The sequence below is a fragment of the Syngnathus typhle genome, linkage group LG12 (assembly GCF_033458585.1).
Source record: "Syngnathus typhle isolate RoL2023-S1 ecotype Sweden linkage group LG12, RoL_Styp_1.0, whole genome shotgun sequence".
In the NCBI taxonomy this organism is placed as follows: Eukaryota; Metazoa; Chordata; class Actinopteri; order Syngnathiformes; family Syngnathidae; genus Syngnathus; species Syngnathus typhle.
This window is the reverse complement of record NC_083749.1, coordinates 9,354,530-9,372,413: the sequence shown is the minus strand read 5'-3', so window position 1 is coordinate 9,372,413 and position 17,884 is coordinate 9,354,530. Positions and strand designations below refer to the sequence as shown.

Here is a 17,884-nt window from a genome sequence, read left to right as displayed (position 1 = left end):
ATAACATTGGAGTACATCATGGGAAACAAAGGTCAAGGGTCAAACAAAGGGACAAACACTGCTTAGGTACAAATCTTCAAGCCAAATCTCGATTAAATAGAAGACACTCAAAAACATATTTTTTTTTTTTTAAGGGGCCATAAGCCCCAGACGGCGGCGGCGGCGGATATATAGATAGATACTTTGATAGATAATTGTAATTCAAAATGTAGAATTCAAAACAGGGCACTCAAAAATATTTTTTTTTGGAGCCATGAGCCCCAGACGGTGGCAGTGGATAGATATTTACTTTATATACAGATATATAATTATAATTCCAAAGGTGGAATTCAAAATTGGTGGATAGATACAGTAGATATATATAGATATTGTATAACACAAAAGGAATACCATTTTTTTTTCTAGATTTTTTTTGCAGTTAGTTAACTGGATAGCTGCTGTATTTTTTATTTTTTTCCCCTCCTCACTCTCCTGAAGCTCAGTAAGTGCTTTGAGGTGTCAAGAAAACATGCACAAACTTAGCTTATCGGGCAGCGGACGGTACGAGACCGCCGCTGTTGTGTTGTCGTAGTTTTTGCGGCTCAGGTGGGCGGCGCCGTCGCCAGGCGGACGACCTTCAGCGACACGTCGCCATGCAGTCGCAGCAGCGTGATGTCTGCCAGTCGGAGGTGGCCCTGGTAGGCGTAGTGCAGCCGGTGGCCCCCGGCCAAAACGCGGAAGACGTGCTGGGCGCAGCGGATGACGATCTGAACGAGAGAGGCAATTAGGCAGGGGGGGCGCTGGCGAGTGCGCGGCATGGAGCGTTACCTTGAAGTCCACGCCACGTTGCAGGGGGATACGGGCAACATGCAGCTGGTTTAGCTGCTGGTCCAGGTCGCTGTCCAGTTGGGAGCTCAGCATGACGGTTTGGGTCTCGGCGTCCAGCTTGAGCTGCAGGATGGTTTGGTTGTCGGCGTTGAGCAAGCTGGCTTGGAAGCTGCGAGCGAGACACACACACACACAGGGGTTGGCGGTTTGTCCAAACGATTGCCTTCTTTACCCCGGTGTACCTCTTGGTCTTGTCGTTGCCCAGCCCTTTGATGGTGATGGTACTTCCCACCTGAAGACCTTTCATCATTTCCAGGACAAGGTCTTTGCACTGCATTGGGCATACGCAACGGTAAATTGCAATCCACGCATTTGGCCACAAGATCAAGAAGCAAGCGGCGAAAGCGTATGTGTCAAACTCAAGGCCCGGGGGCCAAATCAGGCCCGCCATGTCAACTCCCATGATTTTTGTTGAAACCAATTTTGTGTGACTTTTATTTTATTTTTTTTTAATGATTTCTATTCATCCTTTCCATAGTAATTTGAACAATAACTATTTCCTATGAAATACGGCCCTCTGAGGGATGCCGCAAGGACAAAGTGGCCCGCGATAAAAATGAGTTTAACAACCCTGGGCTAAAAATGCGTTTGCGTGGCACTCACAGTTCCAGTCGACACCATGGACAAGGCCTTGGAATCGCCGCTTTCCGTCTCGGGCTCTCCAGCGGCGATGGTGTAATGCGCTTTGGGCATCTTGCACACGAAGCGATTGAGCTGCGTGCACAACATCCGCATCCAGCGTCCCGTCTGAAAGACAAAGGGGGTGGGTCGGTGGTTGTGTGGGTGGCTGCCGGTGCCGGTGCTCACCTGGAAAGCCGCCGCCACGCAGTTGTCGTCCAAGGGGAGCTCGTTGTTGGGCTCTCCGGCAGCCCAGAAGGTCAAGGTCACAGGGCGGCGGTCTGACCACACGAACATGCCGGGAACAGCCAGGTCATTGAGTCCGGTCCACGTGTCGCTGTCATCTGCAGAGGAAGGGCGTGACATCACACCTCCGAACATACGAGGCGAGGCGAGGCGAGGCGAGGCGAGGCAGCGTACCAAAGTACAAAGTCGTCTTCAGCCACTCCTGCTCCACTAGGGAACCCACGGACACCAGCTGGGCGCCAAAAGTCCCGCAGGCGTGCTGAGCCTCGGCCCAGGTCTTCTTGTCCTCAAAAATCTTGTAGCAGAAGCCGGCAAACTCCTCCCACTCAGGTCCCAAGCATCTCATCTCTGCCCATGAGACATCGCCAGGTGTCACGCACAAGTTTGACGCCACGGCGCTTCGGCGACTCACCTCCGTCGGCAAACGTGAAAGCCAAAGGCCCCTCTTGGTTCAATCTGCGGATCGATGCCGGCGCTCGCGTTAAGCCGGCGTCTGCCATCAGAGCGCGCGCTGAAAGCGGCCCACTCACTGTTTGGAGAGGATTCCGTTCTGTTCGGATGCTTGGAAGCTCTTCTGCGGCGGCGCTTTCAGCAAGGTGCACTTTCCTCCAGTCTTGTCAGCGATGACGCCGGCGTGGATGGCGGCGGCGCAGATGTGAGATTCCTGCGCTCACGCAAAGCGCCGCGTCAGAGCCCAGGAAGGCCAGTGGCGGGCGGCGCCGTCACGTACCTCTTTGTACCCCCACGTGCCGTAGACTTGGTGGTCCAACTTGGCGCAACCCGGCGGACAGAAGACCCTGCGGACGACACGGCCGTTGCGAGACCCGCACTTGATTGGAAAGCTCGGACGCGCTGCGACCACTCACGTAGTGGGCAGCTTGTCCAAGGCGACGTTGACGAACTGCTCGTCGCAGCTGATCACATCTGCGGACGCGAGAGTCACGGTTGGTTTTCCTATTTGACGGCGAGCGCGGCGCCGGCAGCTCGCTTACTGTCAAGCGCGCATCCCAAGACGTCAAAGCGGAGGCCGACGATCCATTGGTGATCCAGTGGCAGGATGCGGATGAACTGGGCTAGCATGGGCTCCATCAGGGTCTGAGTCGCTCCGGGGGAAAGCTGGCGAGAAAGACAAGGGTGAGAGAGCGAGACAGACAGACAGACAGACAGACAGAGAGACGGAGAGCAATAGAGAGAGACAGAGAGAGAGAGAAAGAAAGAAAAAGAGAGCAAGGGAAAGAGAGGCAGGAGAGAGACGGAGCAAGAAAAAGAGAGAAAGAGATATGGAGAGAGGGAGAAAGAGAAAAAACGAGGGAAAGAGAGAAAGAGAGCAAGGGAAAGGGAGACAGGAGCGAGACGGAGAGAGAAAGAGGAGACACGGAGAAAAAGAAATGGAGAAAGAGAGAGAGAGAGAGAGAGAGAGAGAGAGAGAGAGAGAGAGAGAGAGAGGAGCAAGTTGGCTCACGGCTGCCAACTCACCATCTGGGAGTGGCCGGTCCAGTCCTGTCCGTCCAAACTATGGGTCATCTTAAACCTGGACCAGTGCCTGGAGGAGGCCCAAGGACACATCTGGATCTCCATCCCGGTCACTTTTTTCATCTCGCCTAAGTCCACCTCGATCCAGCTGTCCATAGCTGAGGGAAGGAAGGAAGAAGCCAGATTTAGTGTGTGTGTGTGTTGTGTCAGAGTTCTCCACGTACGCTTCAACGGTTTCCAGCAGCTTTTCCCATTGAGGCAAGCCTTGTCGGGGCCGAAGCCGCTCAATGAGGAGGAGGCTCTCAGCTTCAACTTTTTCAGGCTGCCTTGGGTGTTGCCTAAACTGTCAAAACACTCTTTGGACAACCAGAAATGTTATTCAGGGCCTCATGGGCTTACCTGGTTTGGCACACAACAATTCATTTGGCAAAGACGAGACGACACCTACCGTCCGTTTCGCAGGTGTAGACCATCTGGAGGTATTTGGAGACCTCGGGGCAGGGGTCCTCCTTCATGGGCTTGACGAGGCACTGGTGGCAGTTGTCGCACTCTTTCCTGTAGTGAAGGAGGGCACCTTCCACCCTACATTTGGCTGCGAGAGGGCACCAAGTTGACACGTCAGCTAAAGGACGGCCGACAGTGGGCGGGGCCGCCTACCGTCTGAGCCGCGTTGGGCCGAGCAGACGTTGCTGCTCCTCCGTCCGTAGAAGGCCGACTGGATGCGCATGACTCTGTCCTCGGGGCAAATGGCTCGGTTGTCGGCGTTCTCGCATATCTCTTGCTTGAGGAAACCTGTGGGCGGGGCAGGGCAGGGCAGGTTAATTAGTTCTGGCGGCCATCTTTGCAAGCGGCAATTTCTTACCGGCGTGAGGCAGCGGAGCTTGTTGCGCTGTCGCCGCTGCAAGGACCAAAGGCAAAGGTCAGCACGCCTTGAGATAGAGGGTCGCGGCCCGTCCCGTCCCGCCCCGCCCTCCTACCTCTTCTCTTGCAGATGTAGCCTCTCTTGATCTCGCACACGTCAAATTTCCAGTCGCCGTTGTCAATGAGAAAGGAAAGGCAGCGTCCCCCAACTTTGTCGCCATGGTGACCTGCAAGGGGGCCAACAGAGACTAAGCGCTAAGTTCCTGAATGGGAACATGCGCGTGGCTCGCCACAAACCGGCGCTCAGGTGGACGTAGCTGAACGGGGAGCCGTCGGCCCACCGGCCGCCGCTCTCGGCGAAGGGGGCGTCGGCGTCCAGCCACAGCGAGGGAGTGGTGAGCATGGCCTTGCTGTGACCTTTGAATCAAAGTTTCCACATGGTCGCGCCAAAACACGAGTGCAAACATTAAGACACACACACACACACCGTGCACAAAGGCCTGCTCGTGAGAGTCCGTGATACTGAGCAGATGGGCATCGTGGCGGTTGCAGTCGTCGCGCGCCTCCTTCCAGCTTTTGAGCTGGTTCCCTCTCATCAGGTAGCAAAAGTCGTTGGCGGGGTTGTCCAGCCACTCCCAGCCGCATTTGTCGCTCCAGGCTGCAAGGCACAAATGGTGAGAATCGCCGCGGATGGCGCACGGGCGGGAACACGTGCCGCCGGCCCCTGACCCACCTGGGAGCGGCGGAGGAGGACTGGTGGACTTGGCTGCAAGGGAGCGCAAATGAGAACAAGCATGGAAACAAAAAGTGCCCGGTGGTGACGGCGCGCGGCCTGCGCACCTTTTTGACAGATGTAGCGCCCCGGGTTGCTGCTGGTAAAGATCAGTCCAATGTTTGACAGAGTACCGTAGAGAGAGCTATCTGGATGACCTTGCTGCCACAAAATGAGGTCCTGTGGACGACATTGGTGGCGCGTTGCCCTTATGCTTTCCTCACTCTCTCGACAACATTCTACTACTACTGTCATCGTCTCGCAATTTGGCCAAAGTTTTCTTCTGAAAGGTGAACATTGAAAATAAGCAGTTTCCTTCACCATGTCGGAACAGTTTGTAAGCCTTTTTTCTTCACACTTGGCTTTTGATCACCAAATGATTCCCGAGCGCGGCGGCACCGCTGCTGCTCACTGCTCCCCTCTCCCCCAGGGAATGGATTAAAATCAAACGGGGATGGGTTCAATGCAGAGGACAAATTTCACCACACCCAGATGTGTGCGTGACCATCATTGGGACTTTTGCCGTGAGTGTGTTACTTACTGAAGACGTTTTGTCAGTCCACTCAAACTTGTTTGATGTTTTATGCAGTCCCAGCCAAGAATTGTAGCCTGTGTGAGCTTGCAGAGGGAGAACTCAGCTTTAATGCAAGAAGAGCACCCAAAACGTCATGGTGGCCCTTGGTGCTCACCCAGCATCCATTTGCCGTCTTCATGCGAGTGGACGCTTGCCAGGTGACCTCCCCGTGCGACGCAGTCATCCTCAGCTGCCTGCCAAGACTTATGGGCCTCCAAGAAGTAGCGGTAGCAAAAAGGGCCGTAGAGCAAGTAGCCGGGGTCGCAGGCGGAAGCTGAAGGCTCAAAGTAAGATTGAGGAGAAACCTGTGACGGGGCGGCCAAGGTGCAGAAAGAAGCCACTCACTTTGCACCGGAGAGAGAGCCAAACGGTCAGCCTTCTTGGAACACGGTTGTCCGTCCGGGCAGCCTGCGTGCGGAAAGACAACGTGACGGGCGGCGCTCCTCTCCTCAACATGACGGACGACGAGCGGCTTACCGTCGGGCGAGCGTTTGCATATGTACGCCAGGGAGGACTCGCACAAGCCGGTTCTCCACTTGTCGCACTGGTCGGAAACATATGCTTTTCGCTTGACGTAGGCGCAGGACTCCGATGTGGTGCTGTCGGGGTTGGGGGGCAGCGACAACAATGCGGTCTGTCAGGCTTTTGTTGCGCGGGCTCGCTCCACAATGTGACTTTACCTTACGGCTTGACCGGCATCCCAGTTGCTGTAGATCAGCGGCGTGTTGTCGGACCATTTCGGCTCCTTGCCTGACATTCGATGACACAACTTATGGCCGCATTCCTGCGGAGGAGACCAATCGCGGTTGTCAACCCAGGACAGACCCTCCTTGCATTTAAACTCACCAGGTTGGAGAGCCCGATCCAGAACGGGTCCACCCCCATTTTGCCCTTCACAAAATCTTCCTCGGCCAATGAGTTGAAGGAGACCAGGTCGCCGCCCTCCAGGGCGCAGTGTAAACGGGCCCCCAGCCAACCGTTGGTGGCTGGCATCTTCTTGTAGCAGCTGGAGCCGAACACCTCCCATCCGGAATCGGACGAAATGTCTGACGAGGGAGGGCACATTTGGCTGGCTGTTCAGTCTGAAAACGGCGCCCTCGCGTGGTCGCGAGGGAGTAACGCATTCACACGAAGTAACTTTCAAGTTAAGCCCCGGCCGGCGTAGTCGCTGATGGGGGTACACTTGCCGACACTGAGTTCGATTCTCACATGTCGGTGAGAACACGTGTGTGTCTGCGTGTCAAAAAAAAAAAAAAAAATCAAGTTAAGCTTGTCAACTCACCCGCGATTTGCCTATTAATAGAGCGCTTTTTTTTTGCAAAATGTGGCAAACTTTGCAAAAGGTGGCAAACATTGCCAAATAACGCGTACTCACCGAACTTAGAAAACCAAAGAGCGAAAAACGTAGATAAACAAGACGCGACGAGAACACAGACGCAATCACAAAAAAAAAAAAAAAAAACGGCGGCGCTTTTACCCGTTATTGAAGGAAAACAAAAAGTAACGGCAGAAAAATATTAACGAGCTTGTGCGTGTCGGACGCAACAGACAACTTGAATCGTCTTTTCCCCGCAAAGCATTGCATGCAGAGTAGAAGCATTGTTTTGTGTAGCAGCGCTGAACAGTTGAGACGGTAAAAAATAAATCGAAAAAAATGTGCAACGGTGCTAGCGCCTTGAGATAGAGGGTCGCGGCCCGTCCCGCCCCGCCCTCCTACCTCTGCTCTTGCAGATGTAGCCTCTCTTGATCTCGCACACGTCAAATTTCCAGTCGCCGTTGTCAATGAGAAAGGAAAGGCAGCGTCCCCCAACTTTGTCGCCATGGTGACCTGCAAGGGGGCCAACAAAGACTAAGCCCTAAGTTCCTGAATGGGAACATGAGCGTGGCTCGCCACAAACCGGCGCTCAGGTGGACGTAGCTGAACGGGGAGCCGTCGGCCCACCGGCCGCCGCTCTCGGCGAAGGGGGCGTCGGCGTCCAGCCACAGCGAGGGAGTGGTGAGCACGGCCTTGCTGTGACCTTTGAATCAAAGTTTCCACATGGTCGCACCAAAACACAAGTGCAGACATTAAGACACACACACACCGTGCACAAAGGCCTGCTCGTGAGAGTCCGTGATACTGAGCAGATGGGCATCGTGGCGGTTGCAGTCGTCGCGCGCCTCCTTCCAGCTTTTGAGCTGGTTCCCTCTCATCAGGTAGCAGAAGTCGTTGGCGGGGTTGTCCAGCCACTCCCAGCCGCATTTGTCGCTCCAGGCTGCAAGGCACAAATGGTGAGAATCGCCGCGGATGGCGCACGGGCGGCAACACGTGCCGCCGGCCCCTGACCCACCTGGGAGCGGCGGAGGAGGACTGGTGGACTTGGCTGCAAGGGAGCGCAAATGAGAACAAGCATGGAAACAAAAAGTGCCCGGTGGTGACGGCGCGCGGCCTGCGCACCTTTTTGACAGATGTAGCGCTTCGGGGTGCTGCCGGTATAGATCAGTCCAGTGCCCGACAGAACACCGTAGAGATCCCTATCTGGATAACCTGGGTGCCACAAGATGAGGTCCTGTGGACGACATTGGTAACATGCGCTCAGCGCGTTGCCCTTATGCTTTCCTCACTCTCTCGACAACATTCTACTACTGTCCATCATCTCGCAATCTGGCCAAAGTTTTCTTCTGAAAGGTGAACATTAAAAATAAGCAGTTTCCTTCACCATGTTGGAACAGGTTGTAAGCCTTTTTTTTTCACACTTGGCTTTTGATCACCAAATGATTCCCGAGCGCGGCGGCACCGCTGGTGCTCACTGCTCCCCTCTCCCCCAGGGAATGGATTAAAATCAAACGGGGATGGGTTCAATACAGAGGACAAATTTCACCACACCCAGATGTGTGCGTGACCATCATTGGGACTTTAACTTGCCGTGAGTGTGTTACTTACTGAAGACGTTTTGTCAGTCCACTCAAACTTGTTTGATGTTTTATGCAGTCCCAGCCAAGAACCAATGCCTGTGTGAGCTTGCAGAGGGAGAACACAGCTTTAATGCAAGAAGAGCACCCAAAACGTGATGGTGGCCCTTGGTGCTCACCCAGCATCCATTTGCTGTCTTCATGCGAGTGGACGCTTGCCAGGTGACCTCCCCGTGCGACGCAGTCATCCTCAGCTGCCTGCCAAGTTATTCTGGCCTCCAAGAAGTAGCGGTAGCAAAAAGGGCCGTAGAGCAAGTAGCCGGGGTCGCAGGCGGAAGCTGAAGGCCCAAAGTAAGATTGAGGAGAAACCTGTGACGGGGCGGCCAAGGTGCAGAAAGAAGCCACTCACTTTGCACCGGAGAGAGAGCCAAACGGTCGGCCTTCTTGGAGCACGGTTGTCCGTCCGGGCAGCCTGCGTGCGGAAAGACAACGTGACGGGCGGCGCTCCTCTCCTCAACATGACGGACGACGAGCGGCTTACCGTCGGGCGAGCGTTTGCATATGTACGCCAGGGAGGACTCGCACAAGCCGGTTCTCCACTTGTCGCACTGGTCGGAATCAGATGCTTTTCGCTTGACGTAGGCGCAGGACTCCGATGTGGTGCTGTCGGGGTTGGGGGGCAGCGACAACAATGCGGTCTGTCAGGCTTTTGTTGCGCGGGCTCGCTCCACAATGTGACTTTACCTTACGGCTTGACCGGCATCCCAGTTGCTGTAGATCAGCGGCGTGTCGTCGGACCATTTCGGCTCCTTGCCTGACATTCGATGACACAACTTATGGCCGCATTCCTGCGGAGGAGACCAATCGCGGTTGTCAACCCAGGACAGACCCTCCTTGCATTTAAACTCACCAGGTTGGAGAGTCCGATCCAGAACGGGTCTACCCCCATTTTGCCCTTCACAAAATCTTCCTCGGCCAATGAGTTGAAGGAGACCAGGTCGCCGCCCTCCAGGGCGCAGTGTAAACGGGCCCCCAGCCAACCGTTGGTGGCTGGCATCTTCTTGTAGCAGCTGGAGCCGAACACCTCCCATCCGGAATCGCACGAAATGTCTGACGAGGGAGGGCACATTTGGTTGGCTGTTCAGTCGGACACATCAGCGCCTGAAAACGGCGCCCTCGCGTGGTCGCGAGGGAGTAACGCATTTACACGAAGTAACTTTCAAGTTAAGCCCCGGCCGGGTTAGTCGCTGATGGGGGTACACTTGCCGACACTGAGTTCGATTCTCACATATGACGTTGTGAGTGTGTCTGCGTGTCAAAAAAAAAAAAAAAAAAATCAAGTTAAGCTTGTCAACTCACCCGCGATTTGCCTATTGTTGTGAATTTTTATTCTGGTATCATGCAATGTATATCTCACTAGTAAGCCTAAGTATGACCAGGTCATGTTCGGGTCAGGTTCGTGTGGTATTGTTTAGGGCTTGGTCCAGGAAGGTAGACTCATTGGCGCCAGACACATCTGGCTTCCATTAACAACTGCTAAGATGCACATGATGTAGAGATGAGGAGGCAACTGCGGGGTCATAGGTCAGCCAACAGCCCTATCTGCGCGCTCCCGCGTGGAGGGAAGCGCAAGAGTATAAGGTTTAGGACGAGAGTAGACAAAGGGACTCGACATCTTGGCTAGGGCGCGAGACACTTCTCTCTGACATCGGTTGAATAAAATCTTTCCCCAATCAGCCATGTGTGACTGAAGTTTTCCTTCCCCAAGCCAGCCACTTTTTCACCATCTTGTTTGGAAGACCAGCTGACCATCGAAGAGAATTCACCACAATTTTGGCGTCACGAACAGTTCTCTTGTCCTTCGGGGAGCCCTCGCCCGCCTGGGTGCGAGCATCGAGCGTCCGGCCGGCAGGCTGAGTTTGAGGTGAGAAGCTTCCACTCACAGTATCGCAATGTGCTCGTGCCTGGTGTGGGGGGGGATGGAGTGGCTCCTGAGCGGGACAGTTAACGGGCCTGGTGTGCCAGTGGCTGGCAAAAAGGGGGGGGATTGGTCTCCCCTAGCTGGATGTCGACGAGATGTGGAGTTTGAAAGGGGGGTGTAGCCCCAATAGAAAAATGAAAATGTTCAATAAAAATAGAAAAAAAAAAAAAAAAAAAAGAAAGAAGGCAAATAAAAATGGGAAAATTGCATAAAACTTAATGGGGAATGTGCACAACAGTGTGAGTGACATGTCTGGTGTGAATGATGAATGAGAAAGAAAATGCTCCGAGAGAGGGCACGTGAAACAGGACAGGATGTCTGGGACATCGCTGATCGGCTGTCACGAGAGAAGAATAATAGAAAGTCCCATAAAACGTGGACTTTGTTTTGGCTACAGATCCGATGGAGGATGGAAATTTTAGCTGTGTGATTGAGGCGGAAACACAGGTACGATTGAACACTGTGTGCGACAAGAGACGGGCACCACCAAGCCACCGGAGGCACAATTCCCGGGGTCGTGCTGGGACGTTGAGATCACACTCAATGTAGTTGAGATCACACTCAATGTGGTCGAGATGTCCGGTGGGGGCATTTGTCTCTATATATAGGTCGCACGAAAAAGGGAGGCTTGAGGCAGACCGCAATTGGCAAAGCGGAGGAGTGCGCAGCCTTGGCATCCGTAACTGTGTGAACGAATGTGGGAAATTTACCGGCTGGGTCTGGGACCAGGGTGCCGAGAAGAATGATGCGCGCAGACCACGTTATTTGAGCACTGATCAGATTAGGAGCTTGTGCGGGTTGCAAGGTTCCCCCGGCTGACAGCTGGTGCGTTAGCCGCTTAGAGAGACACTCTTCGGGCAACTTACCGGGGTGAACCGGTGCGCTGCGGTTGTACCCAAGTCGTCACGGTCCGATTCCGATTGGCGAGGCGCACTGTAATAGCACACACTCCTGTCAAAGTCTGATAAAATTTACGGCTTGCAGCAGACCGCAATTGGCAGAGCGGAGGAGTGCGCAGCCGATAGAAATTGGAAAACGTGGAAAAAGAGGCCTCAGGGGGTTAATTTTGGTATACCATGTAAAAAAAGTAATTTGTGTGCACACTGAAGTTAAAAATCTGCAGTATAAGGGGAAATGCAAAGCGCTATTAGGGGAAACAAAGACGAGAAGTGCAAAGGGCTTGTTTGTAAGTGCACCTGCGCACGGTAAGAAGACACAGAATGACCAAACCGCATGGAAGCGGTTAGTGAGAAGCTACATGAGAGATGGATTCGAATCCCTTTGTCTGTGTTCTATGTTTGTGCGTAATGTCTGTGAAGTTTCTGTCAGTTGTCGTTCGTCTGAGCTGTGTGCGCGCTTGGTGTATGTGGTGCGCGTGCGTGCGGATGCGTGTGAGTGTGTGAGCTCTGCGTGCGCGCGGTGTGTATTGAGCGGGCGTGCGTGCGCGCGGATGGGTGTGTGCATGTGCGGTTGTGTGCGCGCTCGGTGTGTGTGCGTTTATGTGCACACGCATGGGGGAAGGGAGACGGCAGTGTGAGAAGAAAGGAGGGGGCCCTGGGTGCTCCAAGGCGCGGAATGGTGCTCTGTCGGCAAAGGTGGGGGCCGGCGAGACGCGCGGGCCTGGCCAGCCCGTGGCGTCAACATTGATACGCTGACCCCCCCCCCCCCCCCCCCTTGTCCGAGGGCGCTGTGCCGAGGAGCCCGCAAAGGCGAGGCTGGGTCCCCCCGGTAGAGGTCAATGTCGATGAGAACTGAGACATGACGAGGGGAGATCAAATGTGGATGAGCAAAGGGTGCATGATTAACAACGAACGTGCATGATTGAAACTGAAACTTCACTGGCACTAATGTTGAACAGTTTGCAAATAGGCAAGAGAGAGACATGCTTGCAATACTCACTAAAATACTAATGTTTGTGTACCTGTGTGTCTTAAGAAAACAGTTGGGCCGTGGCAGCAGTGATCTATGGCAGGACGCTACACATTCGGCCCAAGACCGATAGGTGGGGGGAGAAAGTGAAGAAAGGGGGGTTCGCTCGTAAATTAAGAGGGAGCCTGTTGAGGGCGGCTAGCGCCCCTAGCCCATCTGACAACTAATGAGAAAGTGAGTGATTACGTTAACTTGAACAAGATTGACCAAACAAATATGAGACGGTGGACGCGCACGTCTCCTCCCAGAGGGCAAAGAGACACGGACAGAACTCCCAGGTCGTCTGAGGAAAGGCTTCGTGGAGCGCTGCCCCCAAATTCTTCACTAATTTACGTCAGGACGCCAAAATGCAGCCAGAGACAGATAGACAGAGGGAGTGAGAGAAGAAAGGGGGGCTAACTCGTAAATAATGAGGAGATATTGGGAGTAATCTATTGGTCCTTTCTTTAACACCCTTTAAATCATTTCCTGGAGGAGATAAGTTAGCAACACGAGAGACTTAGAGGTTCAACAGAAAGACAGTTAAAAGACAATAACATTTTTGATTTGAACAATTGCAGGCTAACAGGAGCATGAGAGAGGAGAGCTGAGAAGCGGGATCCACTTTGATCGAGGAGATTGGAAATTCACAGCACATATTCTAAGTCGCATTTTTGAGCAAGCATGACACAGGTAATAACGCGTGAGAGATCAAGACATAGATCAGGGCTAGTTGTGGGACGCAGACCTCGGAGTTAATTTTGAATAATGATACTGAAGACACAATGTACTGTCCCATTAAATTGGAACTATAGACAAAACGTAGCTCGACAATAGGATGAGTTGCAGGACTTACAATATAAAGACGACATTGCTGTTACTAGGAGAATTCGACTTTTGGTAAACAAACGTTACTAGTGAATGGAGGGCAGCAGCTACATTTGGAGATAGCCTTACAAGTTTGGTGTCCCAGTCTGTCTCTCTCAGTGCCAGGATCCCTGAAAACTCGACCCCGAGACTCCGCCTGCAGCCGCGGACGACTACAAGACGGTGCCTGGCTTTGAGGCACCTTTGACCTTTGGCAAGGACAAAGTAAGACTGTTGTTGTGCTTGGAGGGGGCAAGTACACTCCGGAGGATAGACAACATCCTCGGAGACGAGAAAAGACAGTGAGAAGTGGAGGAACTCACAATGTTGAAGAAAAAATGGACATTTGAACAATGGACTCATTCGAGAGTGATGGATGTGTTGGCTCTGAAGCAACGACAAAAGGACACCATCTTGAGAGGGTGAGGTGCGGCAGAAGATATGGACTTGAAATGTCCGACGGCCAAATCGCACTCCTGGCGGTGCTAAGACCTCGTGGGGCTTGGGTTAGAGTGGACAGGAGCTTCATTGTGCACTGGGTTTGACAGAACTGAGGAGATTTGATAAAAAATTGAATAATGTGTAGAGCTACAGAGAGAAGCATCATGGTCAGAGATTGAACAGATTTGAATAAAACCAGTAGGCTAAAACGGTGAGAAACAGGTGCGAGATCTGATGTTTTGGCTCACCAGACATAAGAAGTAGAAATCGAGTTAGATACATTTTAGAATGGGACATCTAGACTAAAGTGGATTCAGCCAAGGAGAAGCTAGGACGCTCGATGTACCTACTCAATACGATAGAAGTTTGTTGCACCATAGTGGAGGTTGGGTAGTCAGAAAGTTGGATCCGTTAAATTTTTGACTTTCACACATTCATGCATAGGAGTCGCACAAGGCCACAGGTAACAAGATAATGACTGAGATAGGGCTCAAATTCAACTGCACCCACACGGCAATGTAGAAGCAGGAGAGCGAAGTAAGGGATTATATGCTAAACAGTCCGCTGTAGGGTTACCAATAGGAGATTCTGTCAAAAGAACTACTAAGAGGTGGAGGCGAAGATAATAGGAGGACATAGATATTCGAAGGGTCTGATAAGGGAAAACTCCATTGTCATAGATCGGATTGGAGCAAGTAGGAATTTGCCATTTTAACAGGGATTGACAGCAGGAGAGGTTGAGGATAGAAGATCTGGACGGCAATGACGTAAGTTACATTAAAAACTGCTCATTCGAGGGAGAAGGCTCGGAGCTCCCTGTGTGGAGCTGCAGCTTTGCAGAAGGGGGGCAGACCGCGCGAGTGAGTGGATGAAAGGAGTGGTGATAGGCGACCACTTAAGGAAGTAGGGAGAGGTGTTGGATGGTGTGACAGGCAGGAGTTTTAGGAAGAAGAAGGAAATAGAAAAAAAAAAAGAAGAAAAGAAAAAGGGGGGAATGAGACTCGCCAAGAGGGGCAATAAAGAGAAGCAGACTGAGAAACAGTTTTGAGCAAGACAACGGGGAAAAAGGGGGAGAGCCAAATGATGACGTAAAAAGCCAGAGAGAATAGTCTGACCCATCTTTATTGAATTTAATTAACATAAGTAATAGAGATCGAGTTTGTAGGACCAATACGAGGGTATGGAGGCTCCCTCAAAACGCGGGTCCCACAGTTAGTCCCTCAGATAGACATATATGACAATTTGCGATGAATCTGATGGGCGAGTTTATGGAAAATTGAATTGGAGATTTTACAATAGGTCATGTTGACGAGTATGTCCGAATGTGAAGAGTCACTATTAGGAGTCAATATTTGCCTACACACTAACATACTAACTTTGCTTGGTTTGGGGGGAGAGCTGAGTGATAGAGACGGATGAGTGTGTCCGTGAGTGTGTGGATGGGTGAGTGCGCATGTGATCATCTACGGCTGTGTGTGCGCAGTATGATTGGCCAGAGAGGTCTGAAGTTGGGGTGATGTGTTTGCCATTGAGGATAAGATTCCTCTCACCTGAAGGGGTGGTACAGATCGGAGGGACTGGAACTGGTAAGTGATGAGTTCCGATCGGAACCATGGTTCAATGATCAATCAGGGGCACCATCAACAACAAAACGGTTCGATGGAGAAGGCCCGTTTCAGTGATATGGTCAGACAAGACAGAACTAGTATTGAACATCAAGACTTTGGACGATTTGACGTGTGACGACTTTGAGCTCACCCAACGGGGTGACGGACTAGGTGGACAGTGACCAAATGGTTGACGCTTGAGCTTGCTTGCGACATGAGCGAGCTCTGCTTTGTTTTTCTGTGTGACTTGATTTTTTGCAGCAGCAGCAGCAACGGCCACCAGCCAAGGAGCGGATTGCGCATTGTTTGCGTAATTTTTTTTCGTTCTTGCAGGTTGTCGATTGCGTTCGTGGAACGTTTGTGTTGAATTTACGAGAATATGTTAACCCTTGCCCTTTTGGTTTTTATAATGAACCTGTTGATTACATGGTTTTCAGGACAGGATCCCGGAGCGCCAGGATTCATTTTATGACTGTTTTTGTTTTGATACTTGATGTCTGTTTTTGTGTGTACAAATGTCCGCTGTCAGCAGGGCTATAAGCTCACTGACAGGAGTGCGCTGATTTTTGTGTGTGTTGCCGAGTGTGTGGTGGACAGTCAAGTTTCAGAGACTTGGGGTGACGGTCCCGGGGCCCAGATGGAAGCTAGAGGTTCCGTGGGCCTGGCTACAATGAGTGTGGTGATGAGAGGGGACGCTTTGCAGGTTCCTTTTGATACGTAATGACACATTGGGTGAATGTGTCAAAAGGGGGGAGTGGTAAAACAGGAAAGGGTGAGTAGGTTGCAATTTGTAATTGTGATATACAAAGTTTTTTTCCAAATTCACTTGTTTTTAAGCTTTAACAGGACACGCCAGAATTCAACTAGCAGTGATGGAAGGAGCAGAAGAAGCGTCTTGAAAGAAAGGGAGTTGACGGGAGACAACAGCCTGGAATGGATGCGAAGCGTGGTAACAATTTAGTGACAATAAGGTTTAAGGTTTTTCAATGACAAAGTGCGAAGGACAAATCATACAGTGATTTGGGAATGGACAGTGGCACAATACACAACGAAAGTTTGGAAGGTTATTGAATGTGAGGAAGACGGGGCCAGAGACAAGGAAGTGGGAAATTTCTGAACACGTGACTGCATTAAAGCTGCTATTACAGGGCAAATGTTTAATTATACATTTTAGGACGAGTAGTTGGCATAACGAATACGGAGAGGATTTGGTGGCTGTACCGTTTTGGAAAGATTACATGAGCGTTGTTTCAGAATGATGACTGGTTTGAACAGTGAGGTGGCTCGAACATAAGGCACGGATACATAAAGGTAGGAAACTACAGTATTGTGAGGGGTACCGGTTTGAGAATGCTACACATCTTTAGACTGAAGAAGGAGTTTGGGGGTGACAAATAGTATTTGGACGGGAAAAAGAGCGGCTGAAGTGACATGACTGACGGGACTTCAGAAAGATGACAGTGTGATTGAGACAGGGACATCTGTGACAGGAAAGGCTACCAGGACCAGGTAGAAGTTACATTGTGACTGGGGGGATCTGACAACGCTGTCGGCACGACGAGGAATGAGGGGAATGAGTCCTGGAGTGTTTGCTTGTTTGTTTGCTTGTTTGTTTGCTTGTTAGTTTGTTTGTTTGTTTGTTTGTTTGTTTCAGGGACCGCGTGGGCCTCTGGAAACGAGGGGTAGGTGTCGGGAGCCCTCGGGCGTTCTGATGAGATTTCGATGAGACGATTGACACAGCTTTTCCTCGTTGCCCCATCACCGCCAAATAATTATTTGAGGGGGCTGGAAACACTGGAGCTATCGGGTTGTGTTGCCCTGCCAGCGGTGGCCGTCGGGGCCGGAAGGACGTCCGGCCTGGGCTGCTACCTTTGACATTATGACTCCACATGTTCGCACTGTTAAAGTCACTCGATACAGACAGTAGCTTTAGCTTGGCATAGGTCGCCTGGCTGCTGACCGGGGCCTTGCACGGGAGTCAACGGCCATCATAAGCAACAGGAGGACACTGAACGGACAGCCGGCCCGGGACGGTGCCGTCTACTACTAGTGCTATTTTCCACTGACGGATCAGGGGACTGGATTTCATATCTGCACGCACTTGTGCATGCGAGGGGGGCAGCGCAACACCGGGTTTAATGTTCTTGCATGCTTTGACGATTCGTTTTTATATACCTCACTGTGTTACATCGTTGTTTTGTTGCCATGTTATTTACTTTATTATGTGACCTCATTTGCTTGCCCCGTGGCATGTTTACGATACGACGTTGCATGTTGAGCGATCTGTGTTTGAGGGTCATGGTTCTGCTTGTTGCTGTGTTTAGGGCTCATGCTACGCTTTGTGAAATGTGGTGTGTGCCGGAGCTCCCTTCACCTGACTCTCGCCAGGTGAGAGGCGCCTCCGGGGGTGTAGAATGGGCCTCCCTCTTTTTCCTCGTCATTAGATTGGCGAGGTTTTTTCGACGGCGGTCCGGCGGCTTTTTGGGGCTTCTAACGGGCCACAGCAAACTTTTCCTCTCCAAATTGATGGCGTTGGTGATATATTACCGAAGGGGGGTGTGCGGACGGCGTCAATCAGTTGATGGGGTTGGGGGATTCGATCTTGGTCAAATGTGGTTCCTGAGAGGCCTCAGATTGCTGTCAGGGAGGAATTTGCTATTAAATTAGGTTGAGCTTTCCTAGTTAATGTAACCTTAAGTAGCATGCCTTGAGCATGATTTAGGATGAGACAAATAGGTCCAAATTGTAGACGAAAACCATGAAATGGTTGGGGGAAG

At 51.8% G+C, this 17,884-nt stretch overlaps 1 protein-coding gene across 1 annotated transcript; it reads right to left on the bottom strand.

Annotated features, from left to right (window-relative positions):
- Nucleotides 1-2: 2 nt before the first annotated feature.
- Nucleotides 3-4,494, bottom strand: LOC133163643 (uncharacterized). Its single transcript, XM_061293729.1, has 18 exons — nucleotides 4,363-4,494; nucleotides 4,182-4,292; nucleotides 4,067-4,102; nucleotides 3,862-3,996; nucleotides 3,653-3,796; nucleotides 3,429-3,560; nucleotides 3,208-3,362; nucleotides 2,724-2,847; nucleotides 2,598-2,655; nucleotides 2,462-2,528; nucleotides 2,262-2,395; nucleotides 2,144-2,187; nucleotides 1,906-2,079; nucleotides 1,675-1,829; nucleotides 1,471-1,614; nucleotides 1,050-1,138; nucleotides 808-976; nucleotides 3-746 (listed from the first exon to the last, which is right to left on the bottom strand). The coding sequence occupies exons 1-18, from the start codon at nucleotides 4,466-4,468 to the stop codon at nucleotides 582-584; spliced, it is 2,142 nt and encodes a 713-aa protein (XP_061149713.1). The 5' UTR covers nucleotides 4,469-4,494; the 3' UTR covers nucleotides 3-581.
- Nucleotides 4,495-17,884: the final 13,390 nt, after the last annotated feature.

Bases quoted from the DNA above. Each gene is read 5' to 3' on its own strand.
- LOC133163643 (XM_061293729.1), bottom strand. From the start codon at position 4,468: ATGCTCACCACTCCCTCGCTGTGGCTGGACGCCGACGCCCCCTTCGCC. The intron at 4,103-4,181 runs GTAGGAGGGCGG...TGGTCCTTGCAG, and splicing joins CTACATCTGCAAGAGAAGAG to CGGCGACAGCGCAACAAGCT. The intron at 977-1,049 runs GTACACCGGGGT...TCTCGCTCGCAG, and splicing joins GGCAACGACAAGACCAAGAG to CTTCCAAGCCAGCTTGCTCA.